The sequence below is a fragment of the Pogona vitticeps genome, chromosome 4 (genome assembly GCF_051106095.1).
Source record: "Pogona vitticeps strain Pit_001003342236 chromosome 4, PviZW2.1, whole genome shotgun sequence".
Classification (NCBI taxonomy): domain Eukaryota; kingdom Metazoa; phylum Chordata; class Lepidosauria; order Squamata; family Agamidae; genus Pogona; species Pogona vitticeps.
In genome coordinates, this window is record NC_135786.1 from 113,645,868 (window position 1) to 113,667,981 (window position 22,114).

The following is a 22,114-nucleotide window of genomic DNA, read 5'->3' on the forward strand; positions in this document are numbered from 1 at the left end:
TCATTAATGAACCACATCCCGAAAGCAAAACTACGCATGTGTGTAAGCATGTGCATCCACTGGAGAGTAAGAAACAAAGCTTGCCACTACATTTTTCTGAGTCCAGGATGCCAAGTAAGACTTCCAGATGGAAGCATTAGTCCTGTGATGTTGAACTGTCATATACAGAAGACTACAGTATTGCAAGGAGATATGGTGTGCCCCAATTTTCTTCTATGCCCAAACTCTATGCTGATGCTTGCTTGCATTTTGACAAAGCCATATACAGTACTGTATCTCTATTTCTTTATGAGCCTTTCTTAGTTCAAGTAGAAGTTAGCTCTCAGTTTCACAATGCTATTTTGCAGGTTATTTCCGTTCACATGTCCTTTCATTGACCTGACAAAGAGCTCTCTGAAAAGAACATGTGTTTACCAACAAACTATCTGGGAAGACAGGTGCTTGTCATGAAAGTACATAGTTATCAGTTTAGAAGGATTTTTTTAATGGACACCAGTACTGGTCAGCCAATTAATTCCAGACACCTGTCCCTGGGATCTCAACATGTTACCAATTTGCTCATTATTAACCTAGTTCCTTGAGAACACAAATATTATCCATTTGCCAATCAGCAAAGAGTAAATCACAGTTATGGATTTACTCTTTAAACACTTTGCTAATTAAAAGAAGGAATATATTGTGATTATAATCAGAATACAGTCATTAGCTTCCTTACAAATAGAAAAGGGCCAGGATTTGGGGACACTACTGAGCTTCAGCATAGGCCAGTTCAGAAGGTGGCATTCAGTGCATGTGGCCATGGGATGAGGGGACTTAGAATGGAACCATCCCATCACTGTTTCCAGGGGCTCCTAGGGGCAGAAGAGGTTTTAGGTTGTACCTTTGCTTTCTTCTATCCTTTTGCATTAGAGTACTTAATTTACTGTGGCATCTCTCTTTACTGGATCTTTTAATAAAGTTTTCTAGCCATTTCTCTTCACTGGTGTGTCATAGCCTTGGGTCCAAAACAACCAGTGTTTGTGCCAAGACAGATGTCCTACACATGCAAAGTTCTCTTCTGTGTACTGGGGTACAGTAATATTGCAGTCTGTTGTCGCTGAGTCATCAAGTCAGAACTGACTTATAGCAAACTTAATATGGCTTTGAAAATAAGTGAGATATTTAAGGAATGATTTTAACAGTTTCACTCCTCTAGTAACTTTCCATGACTAAACAGGGATTTGAACCTTGGACTCCAGAGTTCTAGTCCATCACTCTATCCACCACACCACACTGGGTATTCAGTATTGTGAGATACTCTTCCTAAATCTCTAGTTCAGGTTGAACAGAACACTGCTACAATATTACAGCATTAAGATCAAGAATACAGTATAGGCCAATGTGATTTTATTTATCTAATTTATATCTCAATATTTCCTTCAGTAAGCTTAGGGCAACTTCATTAAAATCATCACAAAGCCTTAATATCAGTACAGTACTCATTCCCACATTTTATTTAAAACACACACACCTTCTACTTTGGCTTGTGTGCTTCATGTTTGCCTTGAATTTCTTAAAATGTACTATTTCTTATAGAAGACTGCTAATCAAGGTGGCAGCCGTCACTTCAGCAAAGTAAAACCTATGCATTCTAAAACAAATTTAAAAATAGTAACAAGGAATTCAGAGTGAACAACAGTGCAATTTCAGTTCTACCAATTATTTGGAAAGCTAGCAGGAAAAGATGGATCTTTATTAGATGAAGCAAATCAGAAATTTCTTTCACTGGATTTCCCTGTGTGGAGTATTTCACAAGACATGTGCTACTATGAAGAATACTATCCTCCATGTCCATTATCAACACCACTTCAGTAAAACAAGGAATATGGTGGTGGGGGGAGAGGGGGAGAGACACAGGTAGTCGAAAGGAGTCTATCCATTCTGACACAGATGTTCATTCAACAGGAAAAACAGGGAAACCAACCTTAAACTGCTCTTCTAATTTCTCACGAAGAGGATTCAGTTTCTCCAAGTTCTTACTAAGATACACATGGCCATGGAATTTTATAAAAGCCTTAATGAAATCAGACACCCCCCACTGAGTCTTCACCTCATCACGACTGAAATTAAGACAAAAAATTGTATTTCAATCTTTGTAAATACATATATGAGACAGGAAAATGTTCTTTTTTATTGCATGAAAATATACTGCTGGCAATATTAAAGAAAATTACAATTGCTGTGACTGACAGCTTTTCACAAATTTATTGCAATGAAATAATTTCAATATTCATATTTAGCATCCTGAAAATTAAAAAATAATCATTTCCATATATTAGTGTCAAACAATTAATTTAACCTCAGAGTATAATACGTATAGCCGCCCAGACTGGTATGAAACCGGCGGCGGGTGGGATCCAAGCCCGGGATGCCTGAAAGGCATTCCAATCCCACCACCCTCCCCCGCGCGGCTTGGATCCGAGCCGCGGCGGCTACCCCAGCCATGGCCGGACTCTAGGGAGTCCAGCCACGGCTGAGGTAGCCGCCGGGGGTCAGATCCAAGCCGCGCGGGGGGGGGGGGAGAAAACCAGATAATCCGTTCCTATTGGAACGGATTATCCGGTTTCCAATGCATTCCTATGGGAAATGGTGTTTCGCATAGCGATGGTTTCACATAGCGATGGTTTTTTTTGAACGAATTAACATCGCTATGCGAGGCACCACTGTAACTGGAGTGGAAGCCAATGTTCTCTTATCCTGACCCCATTTGTTTGCACACAATCATATGGTAAGTAATAGCAAAATATATGTATATCTACACATATCTGCCAAGTTCCCCATGAAATATACTGACTGATAAGTTAGTTAAATGAAAAACAATGACACTTCTCATGTAAATAGCTAATTTCCAATCACTTGGCAGAATAAAAATTAAGGTGCTTCATCTAAACCTTGGGTTCCTAGATGTTCTTGGATTACAAGAAACCCTGGCCAGCACAGCTAGCGTTGAAGGGTTCTGTGAGTTTTAGTCTAAGGACATCTGGGGTCACAAGGCTGAGAACCAATGGTATAGACCAGTGGTTCTCAACCTTTGTTACTCGGATGCTTTTGAACTGCAACTCCCAGAAACCCCAGTCAGCACAGCTGGTGGTGAAGGCTTCTGGGAGTTTGCAGTCCAAAACTGCTGAGTAACTCAAGGTTAAGAACCAGTGGTATAGACGATTAAAAAGACACAAGGGAAGCAAAACTATTTACCTGTAACCAATGAACCCTCTAATTTTCAGTCCCTCATGCATGCACACATGACTCCACCACCCTGCACAAAGGGTTCCGCTGCAACCAGAACCAAAGGGGTGTAACAAGATCACTGCGCAGAGGAGGAAGAGAGCTGTGCAGAGGGAGGGGGAGTCGCACATGCCTGCCTAGTTTAGAGGGAACCTTGCCTGTAATTCATGTATTTGAGAAGCACTAATGCAAAGAGGCCGCTATGTATGTCTTGTGGAAGAAACATCTATAATCTCACCCCAACTGCTACCCTAAATCTTATTAATATTCAGATAGTATTCATCTCACCTTTCCAGTGCTTTAGAAAGTGCTTTTTGTAGATTAGTAGAGGCTGCTGGGAAAGGGAACTTCACAGCAATGCTTCTGCAGTAGTAGAAAATTGTGGTCAGGTGGTCTCCTTTGGAGGATGCTAAAATAGCCAGCTGGTTGTAAGGCTGACCTAAAGTAAGAAAAAAAGAGAGAGAGAGCTAGAGACAGAATTTCTTATGAAGTTCAAGGGCTGGGAACCATGAGGCCTTGCAGATTTTGTTGGACAACATATCCCATCTATCTCAGTCAGTATAGCCAATATAGAGGGATGATGGGGGTTGTAACCCAGTTAACATCTGAAGGTTCACTTATGCCTCATCCCTGCTCTACAAGCACAATCCAGGTGCACTGCTATGTTCCAAGATATATCTACTTTTCTCTAAACAAAACCAAAACATATTACTTTGAACATGTATTTTTAAATTAAAATAACTTCCTCTTGTTCTTCTGCTCACAGTAGCTTCTTTTACTATTAGTTTCAATTTTATTTAAAAGAAAACCAGGGAACCATTTAAAACCTATTTTTATACAAAAAACACACACCAAAACCCATCACCCAATAGTACGAGTCGTACTACCGAATGCCCTCCAGGAGAGAAATGTTTTTTGCATACTCTCTGGAAAGAAAGAATAGGAGTTATTTCTGGACCTCACCAGTCGGAGTATTGTAGAGTCCCAGGGCACCAGCAATGATGGCCCTGTTTCTCACCACTGCTCTTCTTCCACAGATCATGAAGGCAACTTGGCGCAATCTCAAACATACTGACCATTATTACTATGGTTATACACAAATCCCAGGCTATAAAAGACTTGAAGATAAGCACAAGAACTTTGAATTTGCCTTTGAGAAAATTCCTTTGAAAAGTGCAATGAGTATTTGCTATCTTGCCTAGCAACTCTCCCATATTCCAAGTAAATTTGTCTCTTAAATCCAAGTCCTTTAAACAAGGATTGCTTCTAACCAGCAAATACATACGAGAAAGGTAGAAAACAATGGCCAGAATCCTGTTCATTTATACAAGTGGGGAAGTGAGATGCATAAGTGTTTCCCTTCCTCTGACCAGCCTATGTGACTGGTTGCAAACTGGTTCTGGAACAGGGGAAATGACCAGTCGCACAACTGATTGTAAGAACAACCAAATGGAAGGGGGGCTGCTGCAAAACTGCCCTTGAAAATGCAGGCTTTGTTAAGAGAATTCTGGTCCATGCATGTACAGTATACTGTACAGAAGCAGGCTGAAATAGTGTGAGGTACAATATGTGATATATATGCTGGTAAAGCATTGACTGAAGCATTCATTAAATGATTGAAGCATTCATTAAATGTACATGTTTGATATATTCACAAATATAAACGGAGTGCAAACTAATGAAATTAACATTTAAATATATTTCATTAAATTATAACTTTTAACAAGGTTAGACAAAATTTGTATAGAACTGAACAATTCAATGAATGGCTTTCCTCCCAGAAAACAGCTACACTTTAAAAAACAAACTAAAATTAAACAAAATAACAACTACTAAACATACTGGATAAATTCTCCTGCAAAGGCTATGCAAATGGTAACATTTGGAGGTGAACTGCCCCAAGTTAACAACTCATCATAGACACAAAAGTCTGAAAACTACTATCCGCACACCAAGACTTACAACTTAATAATGTCTACAGTAATTAACAAGGCCTGCCAAGACTTTGGACTAACAATCAGCCTGAAGAAAACACAAGTCATGGGCCAGGGCGTGGACTCACCTCCCTCTACTACCATCTCCACACAAGAATTGGAGGTTGTTCATGATTTCGTGTAACTTGGCTCAACAATCTCTGACACGCTCTCTCTAGATGTTGAGCTGGATAAACGCATCAGGAAAGCAGCTACCATGTTCTCAAGACTCACAAAGAGAGTATGGCTCAATAAGAAGCTGACGACATATACCAAGATCCAGGTCTATAGAGCCTGTGTCCTGAGCACGCTCCTACACTGCAGTGAGTCCTGGACTCTTTGTGCACGGCAGGAGAGGAAGCTGAACACGTTCCATATGCGTTGCCTCCGATGCATTTTTGGTATCACTTGGCAGGACAAAGTTCCAAACAGAGTAGTCCTAGAACGAGCTGGAATTTTTAGCATATATACATTACTGAAACAGCGACATCTTCATTGGCTTGGGCATGTCGTGAGAATGGCTGATGGTCGTATTCCAAAGGATCTCCTGTATGGAGAATTAGTGCAGGGAAATCGCCCCAGAGGGAGACCACAGCTGCGATACAAGGACATCTGCAAGCGGGATCTGAAGGCCTTAGAAATGGATCTCAACAGATGGGAAACCCTGACATCTGAGTGTTCAGCCTGGAGGCAGGCGGTGCATCATGGCCTCTCCCAATTTGAAGAGACCCTTGTCCAGCAGGCCGAGGCAAAGAGGCAGTTACGAAAGCAGCAAAATCAGGGAGCTGGACAGGGGACAGATTGGATTTGTCTTGAGTGTGGAAGGGACTGTCACTCTCGAATTGGCCTTCTCAGCCACACTAGACGCTGTTCCAAGTCCTCCATACAGAGCATGTTACCATAGTCTTTCGAGACTGAAGGATGCCTAATGACAATGACAATTTCTTAACATGGGGCAATTCACCTCTAAAAGTTACATTGTTTGTATTACATCAGCAAAACTGGACAAGAGGGTTTTCGCCATTGCAAGATATGGAGGGATTCTCTCTAGCTGTTTAAGTAAGCAAAACAGAGTTGCTGGTGGCCCCAGATAGTGATCTTACATATGTCATTTGTATCCCTTTTCCTAGATCACTGCAGGTGGCCAACAGTTGCACTGTTAGGTTTGCCTCTGCTGCAGGTGAGGGGCCAGGAAGCCTCGCTGCTATTGCTAACAAAATACATCATAATAAAATTTTAAAAGGTAGGCTGCCAGCTGGTTAGGCAATTACAGTGGTGCCTCGCATAGCGAGGTTAATCCGTTCCGGATTAACCTTCGCTATGCTGAAGCATCGTTGAACGGGGCAGGGAATTCCACTGGAACGCATTAAACATGGTTTAATGCATTCCAAATGGGCCGAATACTCACCGTTCAGCGATGCTTCTTAATGGCCAGCAGCCATTTTCGCGCCCTCCTCTCGCTTAACGAGGGCGTGAAAACGCTGCGTGCGGCCATTTTGGGCCATTTCCGGGCTTCCGGCGGCCATTTTGGCCGCGGAACAGCTGATCGTTGGGCTTCGTTTTGCGAAGATCGGTAAGCGAAACGCTTACCGGTCTTTGCAAAGCGAATTTTGCCCTATTAAAAAAACGTTGAGCGATCGCATTAGCGATCCGAAAAAACAGATCGCTATGCGATTTCGTCGTTATACGGTGCGCTCGTTAAGCGAGGCACCACTGTATCTTGGCTTCATGGCATAACAGTATTTGAAAAGCTGCCCCGAGTAGACATGGTCTAGAGGGGCAGGGTAAAAATCAAATAAATAAATAAATAAATAAATAAATAAATAAATAAATAAATAAATAAATAAATAAATAAATAACCAAGAATAATCAGACATCTAAGCAAAGTTTTTTGCACCAAAATTTAGTTCATTGCAACTAATTCCGCTGCCTTCTGCAGCAAACAGAGGATGTTGAACTCTTATGCTTGAAGTAGGAAAAGCAGGGGGTTCTCTGTGTGTATATTTTAAGATGAGGCAAGGAAAACTACAAGAAGTCTAAAAAGGTCAATGGGAGATGGAGAATTCTGAAGGCAACATAAGGGGAAGACCTTCTAAATGAAAGAGGAAATACGTACATAGATTAATGTAATGAGCAGTTTAATTGTATTTTATTATTCTGTGTAATCAACATGGAGAGAGGACTTAAGATCAAACGCAGATAGAAATTATATTAAAAATACATGTCCAGCTTATATAAAGCATGAAGTCCTATGTCTTCTTATTGCTAATACAGACCAATCAATGCAATAATCTCCTTCTTTCAAAGCAGATATGTTGACCAGCTTCCTTTAAAAAAAATTATGGTCCATAATTATTTTCAAGAAATGGAGATGAGTAGCAGAAGCAAAACTGGCATTCTGTAGAACACAGTTAAATTAGCATGCAAATCTCCAGGAGCTACTTCATTTAGAATATCACAATTCTAAATAAGTTAAATGAACTGAACCAAGCTTCCACAAACACAATGGAATTTGCTTCCACATAAATATGTAAAAGAATTATCAGGAATTGACAAACTCAGTCACATAACTCACCATTGGAGGGGACAAGTTGAGCTGCATGCCTATAGTAGGACTCAGCCTGGCTGGTCTGATTTCTGTAGCGAGCTGAAAAACAAAACAGAAGTTTAAAAGACTAACAGAACATTGTCATACAAAAAAGTCTGCTATATTTGTTTCTAAAACACTGATGTTGTGCAAATTAGAAATGTTTATAGAATAGCATCTTCATATTACAAATCTAAACAGCTTGAACATTAGAAATTAAAGATATAAGCCGCAAAAGACTCTTATTAGGAGGGTCAAAGAGATGGGCCATTACCATCTTGCTCTGCCTGAGTACATCAAAAGACCTCTAGTTAGCTGCCTCTAGGAAATGCTGGATTAATGGATCTCACTTAGCTCCAGTCTTGCTTCTAGTGTACCTACCCTCTCATATTACACTCGCACATTGCTATTGTCATTCAATATAAATAGTACTACTTACAGTGGTAACTCGACTTACAAACTTAATCCGTTTTGGGAAGACGTTCGTACATCGAAAAGTTTGTAACTCAAAGTACCATTTCCCATTGAAATGCATGGGAACGGAATTAATCCATTCCAGCATTTCAAAAGGCAAAAAGACAGGGGGAAAGGGCTGGAAATTCCAATTTCCCACCCTTTCTCCCTGCCTTTTTTGCTTCGGAGCTCTCAAAGGGCTTTCCGCCCGACATCGGAGGAAGCCCTTTAAGAGCTCCAAAGGTGCCGATCGTGGCGGTGGAGACCGCCAGGGAGGTCTCCCAGGGCTTGCCCGTCACCATGGGAGATCTCCTTGGGGGTCCCCACTGCAGTGATCGGCAACTTCAGAGATCTCAAAGGGCTTCCTCTGATGTCAGGCGGAAAGCCCTTTGAGAGCTCTGAAGGCAAAAAGGCAGGGAGAAAGGATGAGAAATTTGAATTTCCAGCCCTTTCTCCCTGCCTTTTTGCAGGAAGCCATTTACGAATGGCTCCGTTGGCCAAAAAAATGGCATTGACGTGCGAACGGAACCTCGACCTCATTCATAGGTCGAGGCTCCATTCGCAAGTCGATGCCAATTTTTGCCAACGTAGCCGTTTGTGAATCGAAAAGTTCATATGTAGGGACGTTTGTAAGTCGTACTTACATCTTTAAAAAAATACATCTCCTTTCTCCTTCACAATTACCTTTCTAGAAATCTCCCTCAACGGATCTCACTACTCAAATGTTCAGTGAGAGCACCCCCATTGAAAAGACTGCTTGCAATTTTTCATTCAATGGAAAGACTTATTAACTTATCTAAAGCAGTAATTAAAACAATTCCAAATTCCAAAAACTATGAATAAACTACTATGCTTTTAATGGCATTGCAGCACATGCCATGTGAAGCAAGCTGCTCATGCTGCCTATTGATATGGGAGTCCTAACTCAATGGTCGAGAACTCCTACAGTGGGGTCTTAACTTGAGAACTTAATCCGTATTGGAAGGCGGTTCTCAAGTCAAAAAGTCTGTAAGTCAAGTCTCCATTGACCTACAATGCATTGAAAACCGATTAATCCCGTAACAGGCCGTTTTTGTTCCTTTTTTTTCCTGGTCTGTAAGTCAAACCTCAGTCTGCAAGTCAAACCTAAATTTTGCGGCCAGAGAAGTCTGTAACTCAAAACGTTTGTAAGTCAAGCCGTCTGTAAGTCAAGGGTCCACTGTATTACCCTTTCTCATGACACCATAAATTACTGCCTATCTCTGATCTACTATGTTCACATTTTCTGGTATACATTCACACACCTGCTATTCTTAAAGATGCACAGCTTATACACAACTTAGTCTTGAAGATAAGATTGTATAGAGTTTTTTTTCTATTTCTACTACTCACCAATGTCTCCAAGGTGGACAAGGCAGTGCTGGCATATATATGAGCAGGAACTAGATTGTGGCTTCACAATGGCGCTGGTGTGCGTCTGTTTATTGCTGATAATTCCCAGTTGGGAGGACTTCACACGACAGGGCAAATCTACATTAAATACTGTACACAGCTCCTGCAGCAGCTATAATTAGATGAGATCAAATGTAACAGTTCTTTCAGATATAGCAGCCAGATTTTCAATGAAAGCCTGAAAACCAAAGTCTGCATTTAGAACTGAGTAACAGAACAGAATAATGGAGTTGGAAGGGTTCTAATAAAGTCAATCCCGTACTCAAAGCAGGAATCCAAGTTAAAGTATATCTGACAGATGGCTGACTAACTTTCTCATGAATGCCTCCAGTGCTGGAGCATTCAACACCTTCAAAGTTGTACTGCTTCCACTGTTGTACTGCTCTAACAGAAATTCTTCCTACTATTCAGTTGAAATTTGGTTTTCAGTAACTTGAGTCAATTAGTACATGTCCTGCACTCTAGAAGGACTAACAACAGATCTTGCCCTTTCTCTGCATGACTTTAAGCACTTGGCTGCTTCGCTTAGACATCCATCACCATCATCCATCAAACAAAAAGAAAACGCCTATGTAAGATTACATGAAAATGTAGATTTTAATATCTCCTGAAAAAACATTTAACAGACAAAGGAAATCATATCTGATCATTCTATAGTTATTTTCTTTCATCAAAAAGCATTAACTCAGTGGTAAGACATGCTTTTGTATTCAAAAGGGTTCGAGGTTCAATTCATAAGATTTCTGGTTAAAAGAATTTCATACTGCATAGCTGATAAAGATTTCTGATGATGCACTGAAGAGTTTCTGACACTCAAGACTAAACTGTACTACACAAGGTAGAACAATGATTCTTAACCTTTTCTTTACCATGGACACCCTTTAAGTATATTTTGTTGACATGGATCACCAAAGAACCAAAGTGCGTCAAATATTTATTTAACATTTCTCATGGTGTGTGTGTGTGTCTTCAAATTTAGATAGAAGGGAGAAATAAATTAATCTGTTAATGCACACATTCCTATTATAATATTTTTACTGGAATTATCCCATACACCACCAGCACAAAACTTTAATTCTTGCTGGAGAAACTGAAATTGCAAACACATAAAATCATTTATATGACATACACATACAAAATGTCACATGAAAATGAAAGCTAGAAAATGACATGAATGTTGTACAAAATTGTACCTCATTAAATACAAGTTGGGTGGAAAAAGGGGAACATATTATATTAATATAATTATAATTAATAATAAGGCTGGTGCTGCAGTTCGGTTAAAAACCTTGTTATATTGGGCTTATTAGCTGAAACTTGCATTCTGAATTAGGATTCTACATTTTTCACATGGTTTCTGTACTTAATTTTAAGATAAGAGCAGATAATGATTTTTCACACAAGTACATTATTACGAAAAGCATCAATACTTTCATAGCTCACTTTGATAGTTCTACAAAATTTGGTTGTAGGTGAGCTCAGACTTTTGGAAGGGACTGTTCCTTGAACTGCAATTTCAAACCACCATCCATGGATATTTCTATACATTTGTCTTTCTCTGCTGCTGTGAGCCCTTCTAGTTCACACACATTAAGTGAAAATGGATCTCTAACCTGGTTTTTGATCACATCAGGAACAGGAAAATATTCACGGAAACTATGATACAGATCTTCCAGATGTTGTGTGATAAGTGATGTGTCTTCCACAGACAATTCTTTGTTTTTAATGAAGGCAGTAGATGAGTAAAGCCAAATTTTACACAACTAAGCCAGGGGATTTTGTTCTCTGTTTCTCTTTCTTTCTCTCTCTCTTTCTATTTCAACTACAAAATATCACATTTCTTCAAGCCTTTGCAGACCCCCTGTGAGAACACTGCGGCACTCCAGGGGTCCACAGACCACAGGTTAAGAACCTATGAGATAGACCAATGGTTTACAACCAATTTAAGTTATGTCCCCATGGTATTCTGTATCCAGAGAATTACTTCAAAAGAACACTTGCAAAGGTAAGGTGGAAAACTCACACACTCACAGGAATACAAAAATCCTTCTGGACTTGAACAAAGGCCTACTCAATATGGCATCCTGCTCCTCACAATGGCCAACCAGTTGCCCGTGGGAATCTCACAAACTGGACAGCATTCTCCCATCTTACTGTACAGCAACTGGCATTCAGAGACATGGCATCATTCTGGAGGTAGCATATAGTCATTATGGCTAGTAACAAGCCCCTCCTAAAGCCATATATGTTGGTAGCCATTATCATAATTTATTCTAGCATGTTCCATAGGTTAAATATGTGTTTTGAACTATTTTGTAGTTCATGCATTTAAACGATTTATTATCCTGAATCTACCACAATTCCTCTTCCTTAGATAGCTCTATTTCTTAGAAACTTCAGTGGGGCTGTGTTTTTTTAAACACATAAACGTTGTATAAGGCCAATATTAAAAAGCCAACCTCCCCAAAAATTCTCAATCAGAAGAATTCATCTCTTGTCCATACAAAACAGAACTGTAGCTCACCACCTCATGCTCATCAACTATTAAGTGCAAAAGAAAAGGTCAGTGAAACAGTTGATACAAATGCATTAGTTGCAAGTTCATGAAGGATGTCTTGCATTAGTTTCATTTTACAGTGCATTCAATTCTTTAAAAGCCATATAAAGTAACTTGAACACATTCAATACCAAGAAAAAAATGTAGCCTGCAGAAATATTCTAACCTGAATTGTTGCGTGTATTACATATAGGCTTGGAATTTGGTATTAAACTGTATGTTTTAAACCATGTTATAGAGATGTTAATCATTTAACATACACACCATTGCAATTTCTGGGTGCGCTTTTCTTTGCAGATTTTTTTCAAAATAATCGTGTTGTAGAAAACTTATGAGAACAGCTGGATTAGAGGTACTATGCTGCGCGAGAATCCTTCTCTATATCCTAGAAGCTGTCCCTGAAGCCTCCCTAATTGAACAATTCTTTTTAAAATCCTGTTTATTAGTCAGGACTATTCAATGTCACAAGAAACAGTTTACCCATTTATTGATGAATAACAAAACAAAAACAAAACAAAAAAACAACAATCGAGGCACTTTCTCACACTAACAGATTCATTTCAGTATGAAATTTCATGGATCACAATCCATTTCACTGCATCAGTGACAACATTGTTCCTTCACTCACCTGTGTGTAGAAGCCACTAGCTGCCTCTAGGAACAGAGAAAGGTTTGCCTGAACCTCACTCCGATTTGGATTTGATCGGTTTTTTGCCTGACCCTGTAGAGTAGTAATCTGATTCTTAAAGGCATGATTCCATCTAGAAAAAGAAATATGACTCAAAATCTACTAAATGGCACTGGTCTTTTATAAGCACTGGAGCTTTCAATAACATTTCTAAAATACCAAGTGTTATACATGATCATAGTTTACTACCGTACTTTATCCAAAACCTTAGAATAGTCATAAAGAGAAGTTGGGGAATAGGATTAGAGAGGTTACTTACCTGTAACCATGGTTCTTCAAGTGGTCATTCTGTGAATTCACACAAAAGGGTTAAGTCAGCGCCAGCGTCGGTCCTTTCGGAATGTTCTCGAGCTCTGAAGAAAAAGAAATATAGTTTAAGACTGCCTATACTGCGCATGCTCCGCCCGCCCAAGCCTCAGTTCCATTTATCTGCCACAGATAAATAAGCATGAGCTACATATAATCAGTGACAGAAAGTGGGGAGGCCGGGCGGGATTGTGTGAATTCACAGAATGACCACTTAAAGAATCATGGTTACAGGTAAGTAACCTCTCTTTCTTCATCGTGGTCTTCTGTGAATGCACACAAAAGGGTGACTAGCAAGCTAACTCACCGGAAGGCGGGCCGTCAATGAGGGGCGGATGCCAACACAGCTCTTCCGAACCTTGTCTCTCTCTTAGCCCTCAGGTCCAATCTGTAGTGAGTGATAAAGGTGGATGCTTGAGACCAAGTGGCAGTCCGGCAGATGTCAGGCAAATCGACGCAACATAAGAGGGCTGTAAAAGAGGCAACTGCTCTGGTGGAGTGAGCACATAAATCTTCAGGTGGTTCCTTCTGTTGGAGTTCGTAAGCCAAAGATATTGTACAAACAAGCCATCTCGAAAGTGATGAAGGCGAGGCAGGGAGGCCTTTCTTTTGTCCAAAATAACACAAAAAAGTTTAGGAGATAACCTGAATTCCTTAGTCCGTGAAACATAAAAGGCAAGCGCTCTTCTGACATCCAAGGTGTGGAGCATGCGCTCTGTGTCACTGGCAGGTTCAGAAAACAAAGTAGGCAGTGTAAGAGGTTGATTCAAACGAAACTCAGAGGCCACTTTGGGAAGAAATGAGGTATCAGTGTGCCACACCACCTTGTCCCGAAAAAACTGTAAGAAGGGTTGATCAGCTTAAAGGGCGGCCAGCTCGCTAGCCCTGCAGGCTGAAGTTATAGCCATCAAAAATAAAGCTTTGATTGATAACATTTTGAGATCACATGTGGCCATCGGTTCAAAGGGTGGACGCATCAAGGAGTGCAACACTAGATGAAGCGACCATTGCGGCACTGGCCGTCTAACAGAGGGTCGCAAATGTGTAAGTCCCTTGAGAAAGGCTTTAACCATAGGATGAGAAAACAAGCGAGATGCAGGTGATCCTGGTTGGAAGGAAACGATAGCTGCAATATAAACTTTCAAAGTTGAAATTGATAAGTTGAAATCAAACAGGTAACGCAGAAACTGCAACAAAGTAGAAAGGGTGACTGGACGTGAAGCGAGACCTTTAGATTCGATAAACTTGAGAAAACTTCTCCATTTATACCCATATAGCCGAGAAGTTAACGCCCTTTTAGACTTATCTAAAACTTCCTTAATCTCGGGGATATCCTCCATGCAGTGAGATGTATCATCTTGAGGTCCGGGTGGAACACCTTGCCCGCATCCTGAGTGAGCAGAGCGAGAAAAAGTGGAAGTGTCATAGAGTCTATTGCCATTGATGCTAAGGTCGGAAACCACGACTGACGCTGCCAGAAAGGTGCCGCCAGAATTGCCTCTGTAGACTCTTGCCGAAATTTGACCAATGTCCTCTACACTAAGGGAAACAGTGGGAACAGGTAGAGAAGACCCATAGTCCATGGTATCATGAAGGCATCCCCCATAGAACCTTGTCCCCAACCTGCCCTGGAGGCGTAAAGTGGGCATTTCCTGTTGGTTCGAGTGGCAAAAATGTCCATGGCAGGAGTGCCCCAATGACGGCACAAATCGTCGAACACCTTGGCATTCAGTTCCCACTCATGCATCTGACTCATGCGTCGACTCAGTTCATCGGCTAGCACATTGTCTTCTGTCGACACATGAACTGCAACCGGAAAAATGTGATGGTGGTAACACCATTCCCAAAGTGTTACCGTTAGAAACAGCAGGGAGTGAGAGTGTGTGCCCCCTTGTTTGTTTATATAATACATGGTCATGGTATTGTCCGCGACTATTTGTACCCCATGACCATGTACTAGGGGGGAAAAAGCTTTGAGTGCTTTGATGACAGCCAGAATCTCCAGGTGGTTGATGTGGAGAATCTGTTCCTGAGCTGACCACTGGGCATGTATGCAATGTTGGCTGTAATCCGCCCCCCAACCTGTGGGACTCGCGTCCGTGGTGACTTGGACAGTCAAGCGAAGAGGTTGAAATGGATGTCCTACTTGTAGGTGCTGTACAAAACTCCACCATTGTAGCTGCCGCGCCAACTCCGATGTGACTTGAAGACGCTTCCCCTGATGATGTCGAAGAGGGTCAAAGAGGGAAAGAAGCCACACCTGTAGAGACCTGAGTTTGAGTCGAGCATGAGCCAAGCCTGGAGTTGTCGACGCCATAAGACCCAGGAGATGCTGAGCATGAAGCGCAGACACTGTAGCTCCTGCCCTGAACTTCTTTACAGCTTTCAGAATCTTTTGGATCCGTTCTTGTGGAAGGAAGATGCGGCCTTTGATAGCATCTATCGTGGCCCCAATGTACTCTACGATTCTTGAGATAATCAAATGAGATTTTTTGTAATTTATCTTGAGACCTAGATTCCGAAGCACATGTAGTATAAACTTTGTGTCTTTAGGGCCCTGCGTCTGGATGGGGAGACCACCAACCAGTCGTCGATGTATGGAAAAACATGGACACCGTTTAACCTCAGGTATGCAGCAACAGGTGCCATGCACTTTGTGAACATCCAGGGGGGCATTGCAAGGCCAAACGGAAGCGCCAGGAACTGGTAGATGACGTCCTGAAAGACAAACCTGAGGAATTTATGATGTGAGGGATGAATCGTTATGTGAAAGTACACGTCTTTCAGATCTATACCCACGAACCAATCTTTTCTTTTCAGCAGATGAATGATAGACTCCAGCATGACCATTCGGAACCGGCGTGGTCGAAGGTAAGTATTTAGGGTTCTTAGAACCATGATAGGTCTTCTTCCTCCATCTTTTTTGGGAACGGCGAAATACCTTGAGTAGAAACCATTTGAAATGTCTCTTTTTGGCACTCTCTGAATAGCACATTTTTTCAACAAAGAGCCAACCTCCTCCTCTAAGGCAGGGTCGAATGATGTGTGTTCTACCTGACCTAGAGGAGGATATTCTATAAATTCTAGCCGGTAGCCGGAGTGGATGATGTCTAGAACCCACGAGTCTCTTGTGATGGTGGACCAATTTTGAATAAATGGTTGTAGTCTTGTCATGGGAATGGGGAGTGGCAGTATTGCTGTGGAGTCAAAGATATTGCTTGTGTTTCTTGGCAGGAGGCTTGTATGACTGATGTTGCTGGGAAGGCTGAGCACGGTAAGTAGAGGTTGAAGAAGTACCTCGTGAAGACCTGGGCTGAAATTGCCCTTTGAATTGCTTGTATTGCTGAGAAGGTTGATTATATTGGCCGGAGGGCTTCTTCCACTGATATCGATTGAATCTGGGCTGAGGCTGAATGTAATAGGATTTAGCCGTCTTTTTGGCCTTGTGCAGCTCTTCAAGATGGCCATCGGTTTTCTCATTAAAAAGACCCAAGGCATCGAAAGGTAAATCCTCCACCTTGGTCTTCATGTCATCAAGAATATTTGCAGACTGAAGCCATGCATGTCTGCGAAGAGTAACAGCAGATACAAGAATCCTAGCAGCCGCCTCCACCGAATGTCTGGCGGCGATTCTCTGATGCTTGGAAATGGTTTGCGCCTCCTCATAGGTGGTGAGGTACCCTTGCCTCACATCTTCAGGCAACAATTTTAAACCTGGGAGAATCTTGAGCCATAACTGTTTCTGGTAAGCACCTAAGGAAGTCTGGCAATTAGCTACTCACAGCATGAAGGAAATAAGGGAGTAGAGCCATCTGCCTATCATTTCTAGCTTCTTCCCCTCCTTATTCATTGGAATAACATAAGCTCTCCCAGTCGGTTTGGTACAGCTAGTCTCAACTATCAGGGAGTCAGGAATTGGATGCTTCAGAAGGAACTTAGCATAATCACCATTGATCTTGTACATATTCTCGGTGCGTCTAGGTAACGGGACTGCGACCGAAGGATGGTCCCAGAGTTCCTTAATAATTCCCAACAAAGCCGGTAAATAAGATATGCTAGGAGGTGGGGAGCGTTCCTTATTAATGTCCCCAAATATAATATCCTCCTCTGGAGGTGGAGGCTCATCCCCATGCAACTTAAGTGTCTTCGCTAATCTCGATAACATCTGGGAGTAGGAAGAAAAATCCTCGGATGGCGAGGAGTCATGTGGATCACCAGTGTCCAATTCAACCGTCTCTCCTACCGGCAACTCATCAGTCTTTGGTTGCTGAGGCAAGTCACCATCAGAATCAGAAGCTTGAGAAGAGAATGGTACATCATCTTCAGAGAACATCTCATGGCTCCTGTTCTGATGTCGAGGCTCGACATCGAGGGCAGCAGTAGTAGCATGATGTGGAGGTGGCAGTGCTGTCAACATCGAAGCAGAAATAATAGAAGGATCCGCTGGTTTAGCCCCAAGCGGGGCTGTCTGAGGGAATTTCTCAGCCTCCTCTCGGCGTTGACGGCGATGTTTCCGCGGGGGGGGGGTGTCGATGCAGACGAAGATGACACATATATACTTGACATGCCGACGATGTCGACGATGGTCTGGCGATGTTGAAGAGGAGGAAGTAGAAGAATTCCTTCTATGGCGCCGTCTGTGCCTCCTGCGCCTCAACCCCGAGGTGGATGAATCATCCGAAGACGATCTATGTCGACGTCGAGAACGACGATGTTTCCCTTTGCTGTCCCTGTGAGGTGATTGATGTCGATCATCAGATATATGCTTCCTTTTTTCCGCTTTCTTTCGTGGAGGCGAGGTTTGACGGGAGGGAGTTAGAGACACGGAATGAGCCAAAGATGCCCGCCCGGTGGAAATAGGGCTCAAAGGGGCTGAACCCAAGCTTGCAGTAACCTGGACAAGCTGGCTTGGCTTCGGGGAGGGAACACCAAGGGGTAAAAACTGGCTCTGCTTGCCTGGGAGGGAGCGAGGGGGCTGCCTCCGACAAGGAATCCTTGTCCCTAGACGAGTCCTCCAAAATCGGCGATGGAAGAGATGAGGAGATGGGAGCAAGCTGCTGTGTAGAATCTTTACTTTTGACTGGCTGCTTGGATTTTGTCTGTTTTGCAGATTTTGGAGCTGAAGCAGCCTTAGAAGAAGATGTCTTCTTAGTTGCAGATTTCTTAGATGGTTTGGCAGCAACTGCCCCAGAAGGATCAACTGTAGGTAACTGGTGAGGACTCCCTTCAGCATGGGGGGCAGGCGCGGGAGACGGGAGCTCCATAACGGACGGTTTAGAAGCTGAGAGAGCAGAACCCCACAAATGCAACTTCAGCCTCTGCTGTCATGCCTTTAAAGCAGCTTTAGTAAAAGCCTTGCAATGTTCACAATTTTGAGATGAATGTGATTCCCCCAGGCAAAAAAGACAGGTGTCGTGTCCGTCGTGATAGGGGATTTTTCCAGAGCAAACCACGCATCAGCTAAAGGGGCCAGAGCATGGCGGGGGCATAGGCAAAGACTGACAGAACCAAGACTCAGCCAGCAAAAATGGCGGGAAAAGGGTAAACCCCAGCTAGAACAGCGGGGAAAAAACGGTAACACCCAAAACAGAGTCTGTAAGGCAAAAGAGTAGTCAATAAGCACACCAAGTTCGAAAAAAAAACAAACAGTAAAACAAACAGCAAATAGAATTAGCAGAGCTAAAGCCGAAAGGAACCACTTCGCACGGCGTAGAAATGGAACTGAGGCTTGGGCGGGCGGAGCATGTGCAGTATAGGCAGTCTTAAACTATGTTTCTTTTTCTACAGAGCTCGAGAACATTCCGAAAGGACCGACGCTGGCGCTGACTTAACCCTTTTGTGTGCATTCACAGAAGACCACGATGAAGAACCACTTTTTTTTCTCCCACAGATTATTGTGGAAAATACTGAATGTTTCTATCAGAAACAGAAATGTACAAATATAGCTCCATTTGTACATTCAGTGCCTGCTACAGAACACAAGACAGCAATTGTGAGTAAGCACTGCTTTCCTTGGTTTGACTACCCCTGTATAGATTTTAACATGTTCTAAACAAATAGAGGGATTGGAACAGTCACACTAAAATTCTGGTCAAGGAAGAAAAGAATCTGGTTAGGCACCCAACTATTATACATTGGTGCCTCGCTTAACGATCACCTTGTTAAACGACGAGACTGCTTTACAATGAAGTTTTTGCGATCGCAAAACAACATTCCTATGGGGAAAATTCGCTTAACAATGATCAGTTCCCTGCTTCGGGAACCGATTTTTCGCTAGACAATGATTTTAAAACAGCTGATTGGCGGCTCTAAAATGGCCACCCGCTGTGCAAAATGGCTCCCCGCTGTGCTTTAGGAAGGATTCCTCGCTTTACAAGCACCGGAAAATGGCCGCCCTATGGAGGATCTTCGCTGGACGCTGAGGTATTTAGCCCATTGGAATGCATTGAACCAGTTTTCAATGCATTTCAATGGTTTTTTAATTTAGCTTGATGAGGATTTCGCTCATCGGAAACGAATGAATTATCCTCGGAACGAAACGGAACGAATTATCCTCATCAAGCGAGGCACCACTGTATATCTATACATATTTATAAACTCTTACGTAGAAGTGAGCAAATGATGGCCTTATCTCCAGCCCCACAACTGATAATAACTAAGCCAAATCAAGGACATGGATGAATAATATCTGTGACACCAAACAACTTGACAGTAAGCTACCTTAACAACAACTATTAGGATCCTAGCTCACTACCTCATACTTAGTTTTCAAAGTGGCATTAGGACAAAAGCAAGTGCTAATCAGTTTGAAAGTGAACACAAAAAAGGAGGGACATAGGTAAATATTATGAAAGACAGGGTTCAATTCTAATTTGTCCAACAGGTATCCTTGATAGAGGATATAACAGCTGTCTGAAATATTCTGGCTCTTTTCCCTTCCATCATCAGCTGATCCATAGCAGTGAAAGACATTTTGCTAAAACCTCAATGAAATCTATATGCAGTATATGCCTGCACTGCATCCAGAAAGAGAGACCAAAAGAAATGTGGGGAAACATTAGTTCACATAATAGACTGAAGTGTGTCTAAGAACCACCCAACTCTAGGTACCACCTATAGGCTTTACAGATTACCTGCTGGATGCAGATCTCAATTACAGTGGGGTCTCGACTTATGAACTTAATCCGTATTGGAAGGCAGTTCTCAGGTCGAAAAGTTCTTAAGTCGAATCTGCATTTCCCATAGGAATGCATTGAAAACCATTTAATCCGTATCTGCTCTTTTTGTCCATAGAAACCAATGGGAAGCTGCTATTCCGCCTTCTGCCACTAGAGGGGGATATTTTTTCCTTTTTTCCTTTTAACCTAAGATGACTTAGCTTTAAAAAAAAGGAAAAAAAAGAGTTCATAACTCGAATCTAAGTTAGTAAGTCGAGTCCATATATTCTTATGAGAGCGGTTCGTAAGTCGAAACGTTCGTATGTCGAACCGTTCGTAAGTCGAGACCCCACTGTATCTTGCTTCTTAGGTCTAACATAGAGTATAAGACAAGTCAGTGATTCTATAAACTTCCTTACTTTTATCTAGTACAATAAATTGCCATACAGCATAACCTTAGTCACCAGTAAATTTAGTAAACATCATGAAGTGACAAACTGATCCAAAACAAAGGCTTGGTGAGAAACAAGTCTACAGATGAGAATATCAGGGTTTTGTGGGCAACATTGATCTAAACAGATACCACATATTACATAACCCCAGTGCAGATTCATACTCTTTTAGAACCTTACGTGCCATTTACTTAAAATGGTTTCATACACTGATACTAAATTTAAATAAAACTTTTAGCCTTAGCCCTTTGTCCCACATTATCACCAGGTTTTTTGCAATACAGAAAGGAAAGCCATTGCAAAACAAGTCACAAAATACATCTTTAGCCAAACTTGACAGTTCCAAACTAATTTTATGTGATTCCACATGGAATGCTGCAAAATCAGATGTTTAAAACTTAACACTACAAAAAAAAGATTATTATTTGTTAAATTGCACTGTTTTTGCCTCAAGCTGTTAATCAAATGGGTCTCACTCAGAAAACCACACATCTTATTTAAACTACTTACAGATCTTGTTCCACTTTTTTGTCCAATGCGTATTCCAAATCTGTAACAAGCATTTTCTGGTATAAGTCCTGTAAAGCTTGTCTGGATGTCCAGGCTTCGGCTGGACCCAGCTTCGAATCTGAGTAATGAGACGAATGGGGATTTGTAATGCAAATAAATGTTCTCACTTCAAGATATGTTTTTAAAAGATAAAACAGTTGTACTACATCAGTAAGAGCTGCAGATGAAATCGGTTGTGACGGACAGGCCAGAAACCACACCTGTCCATCACAATGGAACACTGATTTTGCACCCAATGGTTGAGCAGGAGGGCGGAACCAAGGGGAATATAAGAAGAGAATGGGATACAGTTAAAGATCAGTTAGGGATTTCAATTAGCCAAGAGTTAGAGAAGAGCTAGATCAGGGGTCTCAAATGCAATTTACCTGGGGGCCGGAGGGAGGCAGAGTCTGGATGAGGCTGGGCCGCATCAGATTTTCCGCCAAGCGGAGCAAGAGCCTGAGGAAGCCGCCCAGGAGTTTCCTTAGCCCGGCTGGGGCTCCAAAGAGGAGGAGGAGGGGCTCGCGAGCCCTCGTCACTGGCCACGACCCCCTCCAGTTCCTTCTTCACTACCACCACCAGCAACAACAGCAGGACAAAGAAGCGAAGAAGGGAGGGAGCGCCAGCGACCGCCTAGCCGGGGGGGGGATGACATATTTTTTTTAAAAAACCCTCACAGAATCGCCTTGCCAAGGGA

At 42.1% G+C, this 22,114-nt stretch overlaps 1 protein-coding gene and 1 long non-coding RNA gene across 4 annotated transcripts in view; both read right to left on the minus strand.

Moving 5' to 3' along the window:
• Positions 1 to 22,114, minus strand: part of LOC144588868 (uncharacterized) — a 175,557-nt gene that overhangs the window by 97,452 nt on the left and 55,991 nt on the right. The window lies entirely within an intron of this gene.
• Positions 1 to 22,114, minus strand: part of SMG7 (SMG7 nonsense mediated mRNA decay factor) — a 113,125-nt gene that overhangs the window by 72,801 nt on the left and 18,210 nt on the right. For all 3 annotated transcript variants that reach the window (XM_072998125.2, XM_072998124.2, XM_020795109.3), the window contains exons 3-8: positions 21,379 to 21,496; positions 12,894 to 13,026; positions 9,649 to 9,820; positions 7,813 to 7,884; positions 3,553 to 3,703; positions 1,964 to 2,099 (exon numbers count right to left, since the gene is read on the minus strand). In XM_072998125.2, coding sequence (XP_072854226.2) covers positions 1,964 to 2,099; positions 3,553 to 3,703; positions 7,813 to 7,884; positions 9,649 to 9,820; positions 12,894 to 13,026; positions 21,379 to 21,496 — 782 coding nt within the window. The remainder of the gene's footprint in view (positions 1 to 1,963; positions 2,100 to 3,552; positions 3,704 to 7,812; positions 7,885 to 9,648; positions 9,821 to 12,893; positions 13,027 to 21,378; positions 21,497 to 22,114) is intronic.